This window comes from Mercenaria mercenaria, chromosome 7 (genome assembly GCF_021730395.1).
Source record: "Mercenaria mercenaria strain notata chromosome 7, MADL_Memer_1, whole genome shotgun sequence".
In the NCBI taxonomy this organism is placed as follows: Eukaryota; Metazoa; Mollusca; class Bivalvia; order Venerida; family Veneridae; genus Mercenaria; species Mercenaria mercenaria.
This window is the reverse complement of record NC_069367.1, coordinates 36,665,086-36,688,017: the sequence shown is the minus strand read 5'-3', so window position 1 is coordinate 36,688,017 and position 22,932 is coordinate 36,665,086. Positions and strand designations below refer to the sequence as shown.

Sequence of the window (22,932 nt, the reverse complement as noted above, 5' to 3'; positions counted from 1 at the left end):
GCTAAGTGTAAAACATTTGACGAAAATGCCATAGATTTATACCAATATCTAAAGATAATTTTATGTTTTAATTTGATTTTAACACCTTCTGTGTATTTTAGTTTCCATCCAGCTATTCTGCCAGCAAAACCCAAATGTCATTCTTGCGAACCCCCTAAATTGTGCACAGTATTTTGACTGTACACCTCAGAGTGTTACAGAGGGAACGTTTTTGAGGGAATGTCCTTACCCGATGTTATTTTCACAAGAGACGTTAGTGTGCCAGGATTTTACTAATGTGACATGTGGACTTCGTATGGAACCCTCGGAGCCGTGTAAGTTTTAATTTGAAATGGTGTCTAATGATAACATAAAAGTATATGTTTCTGCATGCGGCACGTTTTTCACGGAAAGTGAATCGGGTAATGTTTTACACAAAACTAATCTATACACAGAGCTTGAATTCAGTATAAGTTCCATTAATAAGCTCAAGTACAATCCTAACTATCTCTATAGATATATAACATAACGTTTTCAAAAGTTTATTGTTATCAATTTTTATTCTGATACATTTTTTTTAAATTTAAATCATTCTATTTACAGGCCAGTATCTTCAAAATATTTGCGATCCAAGACAACCAGGCTGTACACCATGTCAACAGAAGTTTCCCAGTTGCAGCGGTCTCCTTGACGGCGACAATGCTTATCCTGGTAGGGAGATGACAGCGGACTACATTCAGTGTAAACAGGGACGTACTCTTGCTACTCTCAAATGTTCTGTGGGAGTTTTCTTCCCTGATAGGAGAGAATGTAACGTGGTTCTTGACGAGCGTAAGTTTGCTGCCTTATACCAAACTCCCCGCTGCGATTACTTCCCCTTTCGGTACATTAAATCACTACAGTCACGAGTTGTTTGTTAATACATGTAACCAGATTTGGTTAGCAGAACAGAACATTTTTATTGCGTTATTCACATCTAGATGGTAATATTCTCACACATAATTGTTCAAATTAACAAATGGAAGTGATTTTTCTCAAAAAAGATTAAATAAATAATTTGCTGGTAAGAGAACTTCACCATTTTGCAGTCAACCTCCTCATTGAACTTATATTACTAGATATTCCACATCTTAATTCGACCGACTCACATTACTATACAATTTACCTATTTGCTGTAAATCCCAGCTCTTCATTAAGATCATATTACAATTAAAGTATAATTTATTTTCAGAGATGGCCTCTCAATATTGTCAGGCAAACCCTACAGAGATTTTACCCCATCAGTCAAACTGTGCCCAGTATTATGACTGCCGACAAGCCGTCGGCGGGAGCTACCTTAGAGAGTGTCGGTACCCACAGTTGTTCATGGAAGCCAACCAGACATGTAGAAATTTCTCTGACGTTACCTGTGGGCTTAGACGAGAACCCCAAGCCCCATGTAAGTAACAATACGTGTCTTACCTAAGTAAATAATAACAGTGCATATCGTTCAGACTGTTGAACATTGTTATGCACTGTCAAAAGAATAGAGATAATATCCGTTCAAATAACATTCCAAATATAAGAGTTGTTAAGGAATGAATTTTAAGTATTATGATGTTTCTATTCATATGGTTTATATGATTTTAGTATATTTTAAAAGGATGTATTTAAATGGTATAACTTCGCAGTATAAATATGTAATTGAAACAGTCAAATCTGTTTCCTCTGTACGACAAAACGAAATAGACAAAATTGTGTTAAAACTAAAAAAGCATAAAACAAAAAGACGATCCTTTGTTCTATATGTAAGACCAAAAGGTCTTTTTCTATGAACACCGAGTCGGACAAACTCGCTTGTGGCTGTACCACTCCCTAAAATACATATGAATATATTTTAATGCAACACCGAAAAAAACAAATATTAAGAGTAATTTTACACAGTATTCTGTGCCCATTTCCTCAACAGTCTAACTTCACATTTCAAGTAGTACTTGAACACAAAATTTCCATGAAATGGAGGAAAGGCTGGCAAAGCAAAGAGGAATCACCTAAAGGACAGCAATCGCTTACAACTTTGACTAGTAAAACATGGTTTATAGCATTTAAAACCATTATAAATCTGTAACAAAACTGTTAAAACAATTATCGATTGTATATTCATGTAAGTTCTTTCTTCAGATTTATTGTTTTGCATTATAGGTGAATATTTACAAACTCAGTGTCTGCAAAACGCTGTCAACTGTACACCGTGTCCCGAGCGTCTACCGAGCTGTATTGGACTACCGAATGGAAACAATCCTTTCCCCACCAGACCAAGCTCACAATACTATGTGAAATGTTTCCAGAATAGAACAGTTGCTGTTGAAGTGTGCCAAGTATCCCTGTTTGATCCAGTCACGCGAGAATGTTCTAATGTGATTGATGCAAGTACGTAAAATCTCTCTTTGTTATGGCTATATCAGTAAACTTTAGCCCTTACCCTGCTAAATGTCTATAATGAACTTGTCAATCTTTCAGTTTGAACCGTTATATTAGGTGTTAAAAGGGTGCGTACCAAAAAGGTACTTACTGAATCGCGAACAGTGCAGATCGTGATCAGACTGAACAGATGTGCAAGCTGATCTTGGTTTGCACTGGTCGCAAGGCAGAATCACTTGCCGCCAGCAGGCTAAGGGTTAGATATATTGTTTAGTGTAATTACTGCAAAAGCGGTCCATGGTTAGCCAACTACAAACTTCCTCAAAAGTTTACCTGCTTTACCAGACAAAGAAATCGAAATACGAGGGCTTAAAGGCTAAGTTGTGTAAAGTGGGTGATTTTGGTTAAAAATTATCAAAATATTTTCAGTAATTGCCTCACAATAAGAAATAAGAACTTATGGTTTTGTTATTCTACACAATTCTTGTCTTCTGAATAAATTAACCATCTTTATTGCATTTTACTAAGTACAATAACAATTTACTCAGTACATCTTTAATGTTGTGGTTCTTTTTATATCAGATGTGCTCAGTGGCTTCTGCCAAGAAAATCCTTCTGTGCTAATTCCCGATCCCCTACATTGTGCCCGATACTACAATTGTAGTGATCAAGGTGTCCAAACAGGCCTTGGAATACCTCATTTACAGGTAACATACTTTATTTATTCTCTACACTGTTCGCGATACTATAGGTGTCCGAACAGGCCTTAGAATACCCCTTTTACAGGTAACATACTTTACTTATATTCTACACTGCGCGCGGTACTAAAGGTGTCCAAACAGACCTTGTAATACCTCATTTACAGGTAACATACATTACTTATTCTCTACACTACGCGCGATACTATAGGTGTCCAAACAGATGTTATAATACTTCATTTATAGGTAATATATTTTACTTATTCTCTACACTGAGCGTGGTATTATAGGTGTCCAAACAGATGTTATAATACTTCATTTACAGGTAATATACTTTACTTATTCTCTACACTGAGCGCGATACTATAAGTGTCCAAACAGGCCTTGTAATACCTCATTTACAGGTAACATATTTTACCTTATACTCTACACTGCGCGTGGTCTATAAGTGTCCAACTGGCCGTGTAAATACCCCATTTACTGGTAATATCTTTTACTATCCTCTACACTGTTGCGCTGGGACTTTATGTGGCCAACTGGCCTTTGTTATACATCAGTTACACGGTAACTTATTTTACTTATCCTCTACACTGCGGCTGGTACTATATTGTCCTAACAGGCCTTGTATACCTCTTTTTCAGTAATATACTTTACTTAGCCCCTATTCATGCGCGCGGTAATTAAAGGTGTCCAAACAGACCTTGTAATACCTCATTTACAGGTAACATATTTTCTTATCCTCTACACTGCGCGCGGTACTATAAGTGTCCAAACAGACCTTGTAATACCTCATTTACAGGTAACATATTTTACTTATCCTCTACACTGCACGCGGTACTATAAGTGTCCAAAACAGACTTGTAATATTCATTTACAGTGGTAACAATATTTTACTTATCTCTACACTCGGCGTACTTTAAAGTGTCCAACAGACTTGTTATACCTCATTTACATGGTATATACTTTTTACTTATCCTCTACACTGCGCGCGGTACTATAAGTGTCCAAACAGGCCTTGTAATACCTCATTTACAGGTAACATATTTTACTTATCCTCTACACTGCGCGCGGTACTATAAGTGTCCAAACAGGCCTTGTAATACCTCATTTACAGGTAACATATTTTACTTATCCTCTACACTGCTGCGCGGTACTATAAGTGTCAAAACAGACGCTTGTATAATAACCTCATTTACAGGTAAAATATTTTACTTTTCCTTACCACTGCGCGCGGTATTAAAGTGTCCAAACAGGCCTTGTAATACCTCATTTACAGGTAACATATTTTACTTATCCTCTGCACTGCGCGCGGTACTAAAGGTGTCCAAACAGACCTTGTAATACCTTATTTACAGGTAACATATTTTACTTATCCTCTACACTGCGACGCGGTACTATAAGTGTCCAAACAGGCCTTGTAATACCTCATTTACACTGCGCGCGGTACTGTCCAAACAGGCCTTGCAATACCTCATTTACAGGTAACATATTTTACTTATCCTCTACACTGCGCGCGGTACTATAAGTGTCCAAACAGGCCTTGTAATAACTCATTTACAGGTACATATTTTACTTTATCTCTATTACTGCCGCGCGGTACTATAAGTTCCAAACAGACCTTGTTAATACTCATTTACAGGTCAATATTTTACTTATCCTCTACACTGCGGCGCGGTACTGTAGGTGTCCAAACAGGCCTTGATAATACCTCATTTACAGCTAATATACTTTAGTTATCCTCTACACTGCGCGCGGTACTATAAGTGTCCAAACAGGCCTTGTAATACCTCATTTACAGGTAATAATAATTTTTTAAAATTTCTATTTTTTTAAATAATTATTTTAATATAAAAAGTAAGAAAAATATAAAGGAAAAATATATAATTATATTTTACTATCCTCTACCACTGCGCGCTGGTACTAAAGGTGTCAAAACAGACCTTGTAATCCTTATTTCAGGTAACATATTTTTCGTCTTCCTCTACACTGCGCGTTGGTACTAATAACGTGTCCAAAACAGGCCTGTAATACATCATTTCACTGCGCGAGTAAGTAGGTTACTAGCAGTATCCTTACAGGCCTTGCAGTACCTTAATTTACAGGTAACATATTTTACTTATCCTCTACCACTGCGCGCTGGTACTTTAAGTGTCCAAACAGCCTTTGTAATACTCATTTACAGGTAACATATTTTACTTATCCTCTATACTGCGCGCGGATACTGCCGCGCGGTATATAAGTGTCAAAACTGCCTTGTAATACTCATTTACAGGTCACTATTTTACTTATCCTCTACACTGCGCGCCTGGATACTATAAAGGTCCAAACATCGGCCTTGTAATACCTCATTTACAGGTAACATATTTTACTTATCCTCTACACTGCGCGCGGTACGTAAGGTGTCCAAACAGGCCTTGTAATCACCTCATTTTTACAGGTAATATATTTTACTTATCCTCTACACTGCGCGCGGTCTAAGGTGTCAAACAGGACCTTGTAATACCTTATTTACAGGTAACATATTTTACTTATCCTCACACTCGCGCGCGGTACTATAAGTGTCCAAACAGGCCTTGTAATACCTCATTTACACTGCGCGCGGTACTGTCCAAACAGGCCTTGCAATACCTCATTTACAGGTAACATATTTTACTTATCCTCTACACTGCGCGCGGTACTATAAGTGTCCAAACAGGCCTTGTAATACCTCATTTACAGGTAACATATTTACTTATCCTCTATACTGCGCGCGGTACTATAAGTGTCCAAATCAGAAATTGTAAATACCTCTTTACAGGTCACATATTTTAGTATCCACTACACTTGCGCCGGTACTATAGGTGTCAAAAGGCGTGTATTACCTCATTTACAGTAATATACTTACTTATCCTCTACAATGCGCGCGTACTATCAGTGTCCATACAGGGCCTTGTAATACCTCAATTACAGGTAATATATTATATTTTCTTACACTGCCGCGCGGTACTAAAGGTGTCAAACGACCTTTATACCTTATTTACAGGTAACATTTTTTACGTATCCTCTACACTGCGCGTGGTACTATAAGTGTCCAAACAGGCCTTGTAATACCTCATTTACACTGCGCGCGGTACTATAAGTATCCAAACAGGCCTTGCAGTACCTCATTTACAGGTAACATATTTTACTTATCCTCTACACTGCGCGCGGTACTATAAGTGTCCAAACAGGCCTTGTAATACCTCATTTACAGGTAACATATTTTACTTATCCTCTACACTGCGCGCGGTACTATAAGTGTCCAAACAGGCCTTGTAATACCTCATTTACAGGTAACATATTTTACTTATCCTCTACACTGCGCGCGGTACTATAAGTGTCCAAACAGGCCTTGTAATACCTCATTTACAGGTAACATACTTTACTTATCCTCTACACTGCGCGCGGTACTATAAGTGTCCAAACAGACCTTGTAATACCTCATTTACAGGTAACATATTTTACTTATCCTCTACACTGCGCGCGGTACTATAAGTGTCCAAACAGACCTTGTAATACCTCATTTACAGGTAACATATTTTACTTATCCTCTACACTGCGCGCGGTACTAAAGGTGTCCAAACAGACCTTGTAATACCTCATTTACAGGTAACATATACTTTACTTATCCTCTACACTGCGCGCGGTACTAAAGGTGTCCAAACAGGCCTTGTAATACCTCATTTACAGGTAACATATTTTACTTATCCTCTACACTGCGCGCGGTACTATAAGTGTCCAAACAGACCTTGTAATACCTCATTTACAGGTAACATATTTTACTTATCCTCTACACTGCGCGCGGTACTATAAGTGTCCAAACAGACCTTGTAATACCTCATTTACTGGTAACATATTTTACTTATCCTCTACACTGCGCGCGGTACTATAAGTGTCCAAACAGGCCTTGTAATACCTCATTTACTGTTAACATACTTTACTTATCCTCTACACTGCGCGCGGTACTATAAGTGTCCAAACAGGCCTTGTAATACCTCATTTACAGGTAACATACTTTACTTATCCTCTACACTGCGCGCGGTACTAAAGGTGTCCAAACAGGCCTTGTAATACCTCATTTACAGGTAACATATTTTACTTATCCTCTATACTTCGCGCGGTACTATAAGTGTCCAAACAGGCCTTGTAATACCTCATTTACAGGTAACATATTTTACTTATCCTCTATACTGCGCGCGGTACTATAAGTGTCAAACAGGCCTGTAATACCTCATTTCAGTACACATATTTTACTTATCCTCTACACTGCGCGCGGTACTCTAAGAGTCCAAAACGGCCTTTGTAATACCTCATTACAGGTAGATACTTTACTTATCTTCTACACTGCGCGCGGTACTGTAAGTGTCCAAACAGACCTTGTAATACCTCATTTACAGGTTACATATTTTACTTATCCTCTACACTGCCCGCGGTATTGTAAGTGACCAAACAGGCCTTGTAATACCTCATTTACAGGTAACATATTTAACTTATCCTCTACACTGCGCGTGGTACTATAAGTGTCCAAACAGGCATTGTAATACCTCATTTACAGGTAACATATTTTATTTTATTCTCTACACTGTTCGCGGTACTAAAGGTGTCCAAACAGACCTTGTAATAACTCATTTACAGGTAACATATTTTACTTATCCTCTACACTGCGCGCGGTACTATAGGTGTCCAAACAGGCCTTGTAATACCTCATTTACAGGTACCATATTTTACTTATCCTCTTCACTGCGCGCGGTACTAGAGTGTCTAAACAGGCCTTGTAATACCTCATTTACAGGTAATATACTTTACTTATCCTCTACACTGAGCGCGGTACTATTAGTGTACCAAACAGGCCTTGTATATACCCTCATATACTTGTACATATTTTACTTTTTCTCTACCACTGTTGCGGTACGTAGGTGTCCAAAAGGCATGTAATACCTATTTACAGGTAACATACTTTATTATTTCTCTACTTGCGCGCGGTACGTAAGGTTTCCAAACAGGCTTGTAAGACTCATTACAGGTAACATACTTTACTTATTCTTCATGCGCGGTACTAAAGGTGTCCAAACAGACCTTGTAATACCTCATTTACAGGTAACATACTTTACTTATCCTCTACACTGCGCGCGGTACTAAATGTGTCTAAACAGACCTTGTAATACCTCATTTACAGGTAACATATTTTACTTATTCTCTACACTGTTAGCGGTACTAAAGGTGTCCAAACAGGCCTTGTACTACCTCATTTACAGGTAACATACTTTACTTATTCTCTACACTGTTCGCAGTACTATAGGTGTCCAAACAGACCTTGTAATACCTCATTTACAGGTAATATACTTTACTTATTCTCTACACTGTTCGCGGTACTATAGGTGTCCAAACAGACCTTGTAATACCTCATTTACAGGTAATATACCTTACCTATCCTCTACACTGCGCGCGGTACTATAAGTGTCCTAACAGATGTTATAATACTGTGGCGAGATACCTATGTTGATTTGATTTAGTAGTCACATACCTTAAGATTCGTACCTAGAATATTCGCACCACGTTTTCGACCCACCGATGAGTCGTCATAATTCAGTAGACTTAATTAAGTAAACATTAATCTTTCATGAAAACATAGAAGAGAGAAAGTTCTATCTACTATACTATAAAACCAATTTTTTAAGGCGTTAATAAGGAAAAAATATACAAAGATTAGTCAAATTACGCACTTAGATGATCATTGTACTAAGGAGCTTGATTTTTCATTATCATTGAGCGCTCCATTAATTACAGTTGGGAAAAGGTTATAAAATACCAGGGCAGCATCACGAAGTGATCAGAATCGCCAAAGCTACCGACCGAATAACATCGCTGAATATAAATAATATAATAAATTGCCAAATACTATTGGGTTCTTGACCTCCTGTCAAAAGTCTGGGTTCTTACTCAGAACATTGCGTTCCGTTTAAGTTCCACGACGATAGGAACTCGACATTGGTAGTATTTTGGGTTTAAAGTCCTTAATGTATGGTATTCACCTCAGGCATTGTTTGTTTTTGCATCGCCATACTACAAGTATCCCATCCACGAATTTTGAGTGCTCGTCATCAGTTAAATTGAGATAGATTGATTAGCATTAATTATTTTATATTTCACCAATCATTTTAAGAATCATTTGTTTCCAATCATTCGGCAAGGAAGCCCATAGGAAAATTATATATATTGAATTTAACTGGCTAGACCGTGCACGCTACAAAATTTGGCGCCCAACGAGGGACATATTCATAGCTTCATTTTAGGCTATCTTATCCACGCAAAAAGGGATGGCTGAGCACATTTTTTGGGTTTGCCTCATCACGACGAAACCATGGTTGAAGGGGTTTGAGAGGTTGAGAAGAAAAAATAGGATTTTGATACTTGAACGAGAGTTTTTCAAAGTTACAACAAGAATAGATAAGACCTTGAGTGATATTGGCACCTCGACCCCAATACAGAGTGATAAAAAGTATGTCTTTGAAATGATACCACAGGTAGACCTGATGAAGGGTTATCTACGATACATAAAGGAACCTTGAAACCTAGACGTCTGTTACCAGAAACACCTACATCAGAAGATAAGAAGAGTCATTAAAACCAGATAGATTTGTGACGGAGCGCATAAAAAAAGGTTGACCATCCCCCAAAAAAATTGAGGAAAAGCAAACTTTGATTCAAGTGATGATACAAAAATATCAAGCTCCATAAGACGACTTTGGTGAAGCCAGCCACAACGACGGGACAAGTGCATGGACAGATATAAGGCACACTTTGATGCCTGTGCTACTTTAAATGGCTGGGATGATAACAAGAAAGGCTTATATCTATCGGTATCACTACGAGGAAAGCCCAGGGTTTTGGCAACCTTAATTAAAAGGGACTACGGATTATCATGAATAATAAGAGCTTAGAAGATAGGTTTTCACCGAGAAATCAAACCGAGTTATAGGGTTCGTTGAGAGACAGACAACAGAAAGCTACAGAGTCTATGGCCGAACTGGACAGGATATCCGACGTCTAGCTAAACTTGGCCTATCCTAATGCCCCAGCCGACGTTCGTGAGACCCTGGCTAAGGAACAATTCATCGATGCCTTGGAGTTCAGAAATGCGTCTCAAGTTTAAAGCAGGCCAGGCCTACGGATCTAACGATGCCGTCAGAAAAGCGGTGGAGCTGGAGGCATTCTACGTGCAGAGAAAAAGGGCAACAAGGAATTCTTAGAACTGCAGTAAATGAAGGACAGTCAAAAGATATTGAAAATCTCAACAGTGTAGTTTCAAATCTGAAAGTGTGTAGAGTCTGAAACGCCAAGGACAATAATAAGCCTGAAAATAGCCTATGCATAGACCTTATGGTTATGATCGACGAAATGCTCAACGAGGACAATACCGACATCCACCTCCTCGGCCATACCGATATGATGATAGATCAAGAAGATACTATCCTTTGACTCCCGGATTGTATCCGCCAGTGGAAACTACTTGAATATCAAAGGAAAAACGGAGATTTCCATTTTATTTGGTGATAAATATTGCAAAGTTGATGTTATCATTGCAGAAATCGACATAGATGTAGTACTTGGCCTAGATTTCATGCAGAATCACGATGTAAGCATAGACGTTGTCAGCAATACCATGAACTTCATGTTTCAAACATTTAATATCTTCTGTTCTGGCAAGATAGGATGTTTTAGGATAGTCTTATCAGAACAAGTTGTGATACCTGCTGAAACTGAGATGATAACCAAAGGGATGGTGACTGAATCAGGTATTAAAAGGATAGGATGGGGTCTTATTGAAGCAAGTGATACATTCAGGGAGCTAGGACGGGGATGGTCGCAAGAACTCTAGTTCGAGCAGATAAATGGTTCCTGTAAGAATTGCTAATTTTTTCGAAGCAGCCACAAACTTTCTATCCTGGGACTAATGTCGCAACTATATGCAAAATTGATAGGGTAAAAGGAGGGGGGACACACAATAATAAAAACAACATTTTTCCCTGAGCACCTTCAAAATTCTATATGAACGTTCAACTTCTGGATGGCCACCGAAAATAAACAAAAGGTCAAGGAATTTTTAAACAAGGTATTCACATATCTTTTCGAAATCTGACAGTGATTTAGGTAGGACAGGAATTATAAAGCATCACATCCCAACAACCAATGTCCAGCCCATCAAACACCAATTCGGAGGATACCAGTACATTTGCAGGATGAGGTTGAAAACCAAATTGACCAAATGCAAAAAGATGATGTGATACAACCTTAAACTAGTCCATGGGCCAGTGGGATAGTTCTTGTAAAGAAGAAGGACGGATCTAGAAGGTTTTGTATTGATTATCGTCGTTTAAATGAAGCCACGATCAAGGATGCGTATCAACTCCCCAGAATTGATGAGTCCTTGATCAGCTTGCTGGATCCTCATGGTTTTCGTGCCTGGATCTAGCTTCTGGATACTGGCAAGTAGAGATGGCGGATGAAGATAAACACAAGACGGCGTTTGCTCAAGGCAGGGTCTTTTCGAGTTTAACAAAGCCTTTTGGTCTCTGCAACTCGCCTGCCACCTTTGAGCGTTTGATGGAATATGTGTTGGCTGGTCTTCTTTGGGAAAAATTTTATGCCTCGTTTTACTTGGATGACATTATTGTAGTTGGTAAAACCTTTCAAGATATGATCAAAAATTTACAGCAAGTTTTTGAGAGGTTTGAAGAAGCTGGACTTAAAATGAAAACCCAAGAAATGTCATCTGTTTAAAAAGGAAGTCGAGTTTTTAGGACACATAATTAATGAAATGGGGTGGGAAAACAGACCCAAGAAAATCGAATGCATCAAACAGTGGGCCAACACCTCACAATGTTACAGAAGTACGCTCGTTTCTTGGACTTTGGTGGATACTATCGGAAATTCATCTTGGGATAACTCACAGATAGCTAGACCTCTTGAAAGATTGACAGAGAAAAATTTTGGGTTTTTCTTGGGATACAGATTGCGAAGAAAGTTTCAAAACTCAAAAAAAATAAGTTGATCACAGCTCCGATTTTGGCACATCCAGACTTCTCTTTGCCATTCATCTTAGACACGGACTTGTGATTATTCTATCGGGCGTGCTTTCACAGAAAATTGATGGGCAAAAAAGAGTCATAGCCTATGCTAGTAGAACCTTAACAAGTCGGGAAAGAAAAAATTTGTGTGACCAGGAAAGAGATGTTAGCTGTAGTATATTTATCAAATATTCCGCCACTACCTTTTTTGGTCGGAATTTCTGGTCAGAACAGATCACGGATCGTTCGATGGCTGATGAATTTCAAGAATCCCGAGGGGCAGGTAGCTCGCTGGATAGAGATTTTGTCATCATATCAAATGAAAGTAGAACATAGACCTGGAAGACTGCATGGAAACGCAATGGCGTTAGTAGGATACCTGTCGGCGTGTGGTTTAACTGATCCAGAGGGAAAATGCAAATTTCAAATACAGTTCCTATCACTGTAAATCAGGCGGCTTTCATTGGCAAGTAAAAACCCAAAAAGAAGATACATTAGAAAAATTACAGAAACAAGATAAAGACTTAAGTACAGTAATTGAATGGGTCTTTCAAAGAAAAAGCCTCTTTTAAGGAAGTCGGAGCAGAGGGGATACACTGTAAAATCCTTGTGGAACCAGTTTGACAGACTAGAAATGAAAGATGGTCTTTTGGTGAGACATATGGAAGATACAGAAACTAAACAATCAAGATACCAGTCATTAGTGCCAAGATTTCACAGAAGAAAAATGCCAACTGTGCACATGACATAAGGTCGGCCGGACATTTAGGGATCAGAAAAACTCTTTCAAAATTAGACAGAAATTTTATTGGCCCGGCCCTGCAAAATGATGTTCGGCTTGTTACGTTGCAGGATGTGAGATATGCATGAAACGCAAGGGACCTAATAAAACCAAGCAAGCCCCAATGCAGGTTGTAAGGAGTGGCTATCCTATGGAGAGGATTTGTATTGATATCCCTTTGGGGAGTTGCCCGAGACAGAACAAGGAAATCGTTATATTTTAGTGATAGCTGACTACTTCACTAAATGGACAGAATGCTTTCCAATGCGAAACTTGGAAGCTGCTACGGTTGCCAGAATTTTAGTAGAAGAAGTTATAGCAAAGGGTTTGGAATACCTTCACAGATACACTCAGATCAAGGCAGACAGTTTGAGGGAAAGTTATTTAAGGAGATGTGTGAAAGTATTAGGTATAGTAAAGACAAGAACAACGCCCCTATCATCCTCAGTCAGATGGCATGGTAGAGAGGTTTAATAGAACACTAACGACGATTTAGTGCATTTGTAAATGAGAATCATCGAAATTGGGATGAGCAAATACCATATGTGATGATGGCGTATAGAAGTGCTGAACACGAAACTACTGGATGAGTCCAAATATGCTTATGCTTGGTCGTGAAGTACTACACCACTAGATTTGATATTTGAAATGCCATCAGGTATCAAACCAATACCAGATCATGAATGGGGCTGGGAATTGCGCGAAAGGTTAGAAACTGCACATAACATTGTAAGACAGAACACCGAAAAAGCAATAAATAGGCAGAAACAATTGCCCTGACAAACGAATTCATTTGAACAGTTTCAGATAGGGATAAGGTATATGTTTATTTCCAGTAAAGAAGGTTGGAACTTCATCTAAGTTCACATCCTTCTGGCGAGGTCCTTATACCGTGCTGGGAAGTTATCCCAAGTTCTGTATAATATTGACTGTGGACGAAATCGGGCTCCCCAAGTCATTCATTGTGAAGAGTTAGAAATGTAAGAACCAAGTCTTACTTGAGAAACAGAGATCAATTTGATGAAATAGTGATGATGAAGGTAGTACTGGCAGAAACCTCAGATGTAGATTTTACGGGTACAGATGATATTGATAAAAATGACGATTTGACCCGACATCCAGAGTAACACTAGAACTGTAGGAAAAACCCGGTTTGGGCTAAAGACTATGTCTTTTTTTATTTAAGGTCTAAGATGCCAAAGATAAAGACTACAGTTTTCGTACAAATCCATTTTTGCCCATATGTCCTGTATGTAAGACAAGCATACAGAAAAGTGAGAAGATTGAAGCTCATGTTGAAAAATGTAATAGAAGGGACGAATAGAAAGGACATGTAAAGTCTGTAACAAAGTTATGATGAAGTATGCGTATCTTAAGAAACATATGAAATTAGTACACAAAGTAATGGATCCGGATATATAGAGAAGAGGCATAGTGACAAAAAGGACTGGGGTAAAAACCCAGATATAGAATTGGATTTTAAGGACAGTGAAAGTGAGAATGAAGAAAAATGTGATGGGAAATTATAATACAAAATGGTAGCAAATTTTTATACGGTGAGTGCTCCCGAAGATACGGAGAAAGTAGATAAAAGTAATCAGTGGATGAGAATACAGATAATGAAGATGAAAATTCAGGAAAAGGGAGGTTGAAGTTAGTATCTGTCGAAGTGATGAAGGAAGTAAGAAGAGACAGAAGATTGTTTAAAATTTAAGAAGGAGAGGTTATTACGAATCCCAAAACCCTTTTATGCCCAGCAAAGCAATCATTAGCTGGTGTGGATCTTAATCTAAAGGGGATTATGTTGACGAGGGTCATGTAAGGCCTTCAGATATAAATATGCTATCCCAAACAGAATGGTGAGATGACCATAAAAATGCTGGTAGAGAAGTAATTTGTAGTAAAAAAAAAAAAAAAGTATTTTTAAGAAAGTCTTAAAATAGATAATTAATGGCTTTGTTGCCAGGTTTGACTTATAAGAAATGTTAAAAATGTAATACAAAAATGAACTTTTTTGAATACAAATTACTATAAATGTTCAGTTTATTTTTTGTGTTCCAGGTTGAAACATTAAAAAAATGGTCTCATATTTATATGTGGGTACTTTGTTCTATAAATGTTAATCAAGTTTAGTGTGACGATTGTTATATTTGTATATATATATATATATCATGCGGAACGCATGAATTTGGAGGAGGGAGTAAAGTGGCCCAGATACCTATTTTTGATTTGATTTAGTAGTCACATACCTTAAGATTCGTACCTAGAATATTCGCACCACGTTTTCGACCCACCGATGAGTCGTCATAATTCAGTAGACTTAATTAAGTAACATTAATCTTTCATGAAACATAGAAGAGAGAAAGTTCTATCTACTACTACTATAAAACCCAAAATTTTAAAGGGGTTAAAATGGAAAATATTTCAAAGATTAGTCAAATTACGCAAATTAGATGATCATTGTACTAAGGGGCTTGATTTTGTCATTATCATTTGGCGCTCATTAATTACAGTTGGGGAAAAGGTTATAAATACCAGGGCAGCATCACGAAGTGATCAGAATCTGCCAAGCTACCGACCGAATAACATCGCTGAATAATAAATAATATAATAAATTGCCAAATACTATTGGGTTCTTGACCTCCTGTCATAGTCTGGGTTCTTACTCAGAACATTGCGTTCCGTTTAAGTTCACGACGATAGGAACTCGACATCTGGTAGTATTTAGGTAAAGTCTTAATGTATGGTATTCACCTCAGGCATTGTTTGTTGTGCATCGCCATACTACAAGATCCCTCCACGAATTTTTTAGTGCTCGTCATCAGTTAAATTGAGATAGATTGATTAGGGATTAATTATTTTTATTTCACCCAAACATTTTAAGAATCATTTGTTTTCCAATCATTCGGCAAGGAAGCCCATAGGAAAATTATATTATATTGAATATACTGAGCTAGACCGTGCACGCTACAATACTTCATTTACAGGTAATATATTTTATTTATCCTATACACTGGGCGAGGTATCAAAGGTGTCAATACAGACCTTGTAATACCTCAAATTACAGGTAAAATATTTTAGTTATCCTCTACACTGCACGCGGTACTTAAGGTGTCCAAACAGACCTTGGAATACCTCATAAAGAGGTAATATATTTTACTTATCCTCTACACTGCTCGCGGTATTTAAGGCGTCCAACAGACCTTAGAATACCTTTTTTACAGGTAATATATTGTAATAATCCTCTACAATGCGCGTGGAAGTCACAGTACAAAGCATTGTGTGGAAGATCAGGAATGAGATGGGTACAATATTTACAGGAAACATACCTTATTCCTGATCCTCTACGCTACGCGCTGTGCTGTGACTGCATTGGTCCGGGTGTCCCAAACGTTTTTGGAAAACCACATTTTGCAGGTACTATACTTATCTCATTCCTAATCTTTTTCACTACACGCTGTATCATAAGTGTCAGAAAACTTGGAATACCTCGTGTACAGGTATTATACATAACTCTTGCCCTATGTTCTTAACTACGCTCTGTACTATTACTGCAGTGATCCAGGTGTCCCGAACAGTTTTGTAATATCTCATTTTGCGTGTAATATACTTATCTCATTCCCGATCATTTACACTACGCGCGGTAATGTTACTGCAGTGATCAAAGTGTTCAGTCAAAGTGTTCAGTCAAAGTGTTCAAGAACATCTTGGAATACCTCATTTGTAGGTAATATATAGCTCGAGTCTATCAATTTATCACTAGATATTGAATAATTGAATAAGTCTTATACAAAAAGATGAAGCTGAATCCGCTCTGACAGTTGGTTGATGCAAGGTTGGTTCAGCCAAGATAGTGATATTTACAGGCAGACTACAGGCGAACACGAAGTCCGTCTAACAGGAAGAGTCTTTTTTAAGGTTTGCATATGAGCAAACCCTATATAAATACTATTTGAAATATATAACAGATGAAACATTATTTCTTGTCAAAATGTTACATAATGTCCTTGTACTAACATAAAAAGCGCATGCACGTTAAAATCAAAACACCCGGTTTTGTTATTACGTCATAGCGTCAAACGGCACTTGTTTAAACCATCTTCAGAAATAAATTGCATATAAACATTTGATTCATGATCAGGAATCAATAAATAAGCAGTTGCTACATTTTTGCAAACTGGAGATATGATCAGTATTCATTAAACAGATTTGGCCTTCTTGGCTAAGCAGATTCTGTCTTATTCATTTTGTTAAATAATAGGGGCTAAATCTTTTAGTCTTGAAACCTCACCATTTTATAATGTATAATGGATAAACTAACTTAAAAACTTCTTGATCTATTTTACCTAGAATCCACCTAAATCTGTATATGGATGTATGAACAAATATTATTTTTATTTCCACATTGGTACATGCGATGTATAAATAAATTCGGCATTTTTTCTTTAGATGTTCTCATTGACGCATAATGGATTTTTTATAATACAATAAACTCAAAATTTATGGTATAGACCAATTTACAACGCCGTTGATTGCCCTATTGTTTAACCGGGTGTTTTGATTTTAACGCTCATGCGCTTTTTGTGTTTGCCACAAAATGCGATTGTAACCATGTTAATAAACCAATTGCCTTTGTATTGCTTTAATTCAGATTTGTTGTTTAGATTATATTCCACCACTTATACGCCTTAACTGTTCTTAATTTTGTTTTGTTATCCTTTTTCTCATACAGGAGTGTAAATACCCCCGACTGTTCGGGTATGGAGCAACCTCTTGTCAACTCTTCACCGAAATACAGTGTGACACACGTTATGAACCAAAAGCGCCCTGTAAGTTATAAACTCTTTCATCCACTGACGGCTATATTTTTTGTCTTGCAAAGTTACAGATTAAGCAATCTAATATCATTATTCATAGTGGATTGGTGAAAGCCTTTGATACCATTTACATCTTATTTAAATGGGAATTTTATATTACCGGTATCTGAAAAAAAGTCCTTAAGAACTATTTTTCAATGAAATCTTAATTTTGTCTAAACTTTCACTGGTTTAAACAAATATAATTTCAGTACATCTTACATCAAAAATACACATACATCTAAATAACGTAGCATGAACAATAGAGAATGCAGAAGGGTTGTACAACATTATTAGGTACCTTCCTGTTAACCTTTACCCTGCTAAATTTCTAAAATGGACTGGTCTATCATTCAGTTTGAGCAATAACATTTATTATTTGAAGGGGTGTTCATTGAAAATTTACTGACTACATGAATAGCGAATAGTGCAGACCATGATCAGCCTGCTCGGACGTGCAGGTTGATCTTGGTCTGCACTGATCGCAAAGGCAAAATCACTTGCCGCCATCAGGCTGAATGTTAATTTTCTGCCTGTTAAGTTCAGTTATAGAAACCTTTAACTGTATGACAGTTAGCAGGTATTTTGCAGAATTTATATATTTTCACACTATTAATACAAAGCTCATGGCATCAGATTTGAATCGTTAATTTATTTGTACGCAACAAATACAAATTAAAAGAAGTCAAATTTAAAATATTGTTTAATTTTCAGGTGAATATGTAGAAAATCAGTGTTTCAACACAACGTGTGAACCATGTGAACAAAACTACCCAAGTTGCGTCAGTAAACAAGATGGCAGTAATATATTTCCGGGAAGGGAGGCAACTGAGTACTATATCGTCTGTTACAAAGATAGAACAGTCGCCATCGTCACGTGCACAACCGGATTTTATAACCATGCAACACGGTCTTGCGAAGCTTACAATCCGCAAACTGGAGCAGTGGCTGGCTCTGGCAGTGTACTATAGTCACATAGCCATACAAAGACTTAACACATGCAAGCTTACAAGACATTTGTAATTATCTATTTATATATTTTAGGAGTGTATGTATCAAATGTGATAAAGCAGTGTTTTAAATAATGATCATCATAAAAATGTCATAATACTGATGTATCACTTCAGGAGTATAATATTCTTTGTCTTACAGGAACCACTTTCTCAGAAAAAAAGCCATAATGCGTAATCTAGGAAAAAGTTCCCCAACTTTATGTACACTGTTAGTGCTATTATTGTCAATTTGCCGACAGTAAAGGAAAGTTAATCGAAGCCCTAAAATGGACTGAATGCGGCTGGCAAATTTAACTGTAACTCTCAGCCTTTAATTTCAGAAATAATTCATTTACTAGTTCACCGGTCCTCGTAAATGTATTAAGGAGGACATTAATATTAGATTTTTGTGGAAACTTATGTTTTTCAGAATGAATATAACTATTTTTAGTGATTATGTGTTCCAGGCAAAGCAATCCTTCCGCGGTATTTACGATCCTTGATATATACATTACTGAAGTGGTCATCCTAACGAAGGTTTTTTTTTGTTTTTTAATTTTGCCACACCAGCAAAAACGTTAAAAAGCCGAATAAAAAAAGTAAACAGATTATTTAAAATGCTGGCCTAGACTATTTTTGTATGTTTTTTGCATGTGATTCGGTTGGGGACAAAAGCTTACGTATAGTAAAATAGTTTTATTTCTCTACAGTTTACATATTTGAAAATGAACGCAGCTTTTGTTGCTTTCAAAATGCAAATAATTTTATATTTATAACACATTACATATATGCTATGCACAGCTTCTTACACTGTCAAAGTGAATCGGAAAGTACGCAGCTCCCTGAAGACATTTCAAGGTTCATATATAACCACTAACATAACTAAGCGACTCCACCTATCGCAAAAATTACCAGATTACAGAGTAAAAAGACCATGCAAACGAAAATATGAGACCGACTATAATTACTGTAACTTTACATAAGTACATCTAGAAAAATATTTTTAACATATATTTATGTTATCTTTAATTATTCTAATTATCAATAATTTAACTTCATTCTGTGATTTTTAAATTTTCATATTATTACGACTTTTTTGCTTTTTATGTCAAAAGGGTAAAGAATAAAGAAAAAGGGTAATGTTGAAGGTAAAGGGATGGTCCATTTTATCATATTAGGTACATTGTGTTGGAAAATATAACTATGTGCAGTAAAACATGTTTTAGCGGTATTATACAACCACTTGCCTTAGGCAGCTAGTCAGCTAACTTTCTACATTGGCTCTTTGTCTTTGTTTTGAATTGTCTGAATCAGCTACCTGCATTAAAAAGCCACGTTGTGTCGCCTTCTTGGCTGCCTAATATAGGTTTGACTGTACATTCATGTATATGGAAATAGTCCAAGGGACAAATTTCCTTCTGGTGACATTTGATGGGTGCTATGATCTGTTCCACCTGTCCTAGAATGGTTGCTCGGCTTGCACTATACCGAATCTAGGGTTATTTTACGTGTAACTGAGAAAAAATGTACTCACTTTTGTATTTATGTGCTGGTTTGTATTTTACTTTTCTTTGCATTCTTACGCCGCCAAAAAAGAAAATATACTTTACCTGATGACTGATTAAGGTAAAATATTCTCATCTCGCATACCAGACGTCTACCGTGGTCCGATTTGCGACATCTGATGGATGAGATGAATATCTGAGTATCATATTCAGTTAATTGTTAATACTCATAGGTATTTCAAAAAGGATGTACACTTTTACTTTGAACTCTAATCTTGAAACAAACTCGGGATTTATCACCGCATAGTTTATAGGAAACACCATCTTCACAAAAATGATGTTACGACATTTGAAAACTCTTCATTATTTCCAACAAAAGTAAATTAAATCATCATCATTTAGGTAAAGCATAATTATATATACCTCCTCGCATGTTGTGTGAATATGCTAGATATTGAATGATTAAAATATTATTGACTAGTCGTGTTTTTATTGCTTAAATCTGCTTGATAACGAGATAATATATGAAATATCAGGGAGGGGATAAATAGTAAAATAAAGAAACAAGAGCTGTCTCCATAGGATGACACATGCCCCCGATGGCACTTTGAATGAATAGTTATGGCCGATGTTAGAGTTTAGGACCTTTGACCTACGGACCTGGGTCTTGCGCGCGACACGTCGTCTTACTGTGGTACACATTCATGCCCAATAATTTTAAAATCCATGCATGAATGACAAAGATATGGACCGGACACGCCCATCAATGCACTATCAAGAAATATGACCTTTAACATCTAAGTGGGACCTTGACCTTTGAGCTACGGACCTGGGTGTTGCGCATGACACGTCGTCTTACTGTGGTACACATTCATGCCAATTTATTTGAAAATCCATCCATGGATGACAAAGATATGGACCGGACACGAATGCACTATCATGAAAAATGACCTTTAACGTCTAAGTGTGACCTTGACCTTTGAGCTACGGACCTGGGTCTTGCGCGCGACACGTCATCTTACTGTGGTACACATTCATGCCAAGTTATTTGAAAATCCATCCATAGATGACAAAGATATGGACCGGACACGAATGCACTATCATGAAAAATGACCTTTAATGTCTAAGTGTGACCTTGACCTTTGAGCTACGGACCTGGGTCTTGCACGCGACACGTCGTCTTACTGTGGTACACATTCATGCCAAGTTATTTGAAAATCCATCCATCAATGACAAAGATATGGACCGGACACGAAAATTGCGGACAGAGTGACAGACAGACTGACAGACCGACAGACGGTTCAAAAACTATATGCCTCCCTTCGGGGGCATAAAAAGAAAAAAAGTATAAAAAAAAGAAATAAAAAGAAATATGACTTAATGTTGACAAATCTGGATCGAGCCCATCAGGAAAAAGAACTATTATTTGTTACATTACTCCTAAGTTACTATAAATGTTAGAATGCTTCCGATCAAGACCTATATTTTATTATTGTATTATACAAGAGTTATACAATATACCAGATTTATGTAGCGCCCTTTTCATGATTAAACGCCTTTCTAAGCGCAAAGGCAGCCACTCAGGGCGCTAAATTCAGCCTCTTCTAGTACAGACGGAGAGCGATCTGACCACAGGAACAGAGCAAGAGAAACCCGTAGAACACAGAGAGAGAAAAATCCTATTAGATACAGGCCTCTCCGGTTAACTTAGCCTAGCTCTTTTCAAAAAGACAGTCTGATTCTTTAGCGTGCCCAGTGTTTGATCAGAGATCCAGTTTGAACAGAAATGTTCAAGTCGTTATCATTTATGTTTTAAGTAACTATATGGCACTATTTTAACAAAAGATGGTAAGACATGGCCAAAATACAGTTGACAGTAGTTTGGAAAATCGACGAAACAAACTTAGAACAAATTTAACAATATCAAGAGGCAAATAAACCGGTTTGTGTGAACTTGACAACATTGATCTTATAATGGCTATTATGCTATAGAATAACAGAGCGTGAAATATCCAACAAGTTTGTTTAAAGTCCAATGTGCTGGTACTACTAAAAATGTCTTTTACCATATATGAATATGGTTCTGGTTACCGGCATGGAAAAGACAAAACAGTACATGCAAAAGTGAGACCTTGTACTAGGAGTCCTATTAATTCACAAGAATATAAGTCCTTCTCTTGGTCTCAGAATCAGGTGTATTCAGAATTGAGTGTATTAAGAAAGTTGTCGACTGTGTTGACTAATAAAGAGGTCTGAAACTTCTGGTACGCCATTTGATTTTAGCATATATAACGACTGGTAATGATTCTGGAGATTACCGAGTGTTTTAAAGCTCTGATCAACAGTTTGTAACATCTGAACAAAGGCGTCAGTGCGATACAATTCAAAAATGAAGTTCTGTTCAATATTTCATCAAAAGTGTCACCACTATATTCTGACATAAACATCGAGTATACTTTTTGAAATTGGAAAGAAGAAGCGTCTAGATACAATTTGTAAAATCAAATTTCAGAACATTTCTTATTTTTGTGGATGAAGGGTCAATGCAGTCGACTGCTTTCTTAATACACTCAATTCTGAATACACTGAATTTTGAATGTACACTTGAATCTGAATACACCTAAAAAGGACAAAT

General features: G+C 37.2%; 1 protein-coding gene across 1 annotated transcript in view; it reads left to right on the top strand.

The window, feature by feature from the left end:
- The window catches only part of LOC123554395 (uncharacterized), a 61,197-nt gene extending 42,426 nt beyond the window's left edge, over window positions 1–18,771 (top strand). Inside the window, exons 17-23 of the mRNA XM_045344516.2 lie at window positions 102–314; window positions 583–810; window positions 1,211–1,417; window positions 2,161–2,388; window positions 2,962–3,086; window positions 17,677–17,773; window positions 18,515–18,771. Coding sequence (XP_045200451.2) covers window positions 102–314; window positions 583–810; window positions 1,211–1,417; window positions 2,161–2,388; window positions 2,962–3,086; window positions 17,677–17,773; window positions 18,515–18,771 — 1,355 coding nt within the window. The remainder of the gene's footprint in view (window positions 1–101; window positions 315–582; window positions 811–1,210; window positions 1,418–2,160; window positions 2,389–2,961; window positions 3,087–17,676; window positions 17,774–18,514) is intronic.
- Window positions 18,772–22,932: the final 4,161 nt, after the last annotated feature.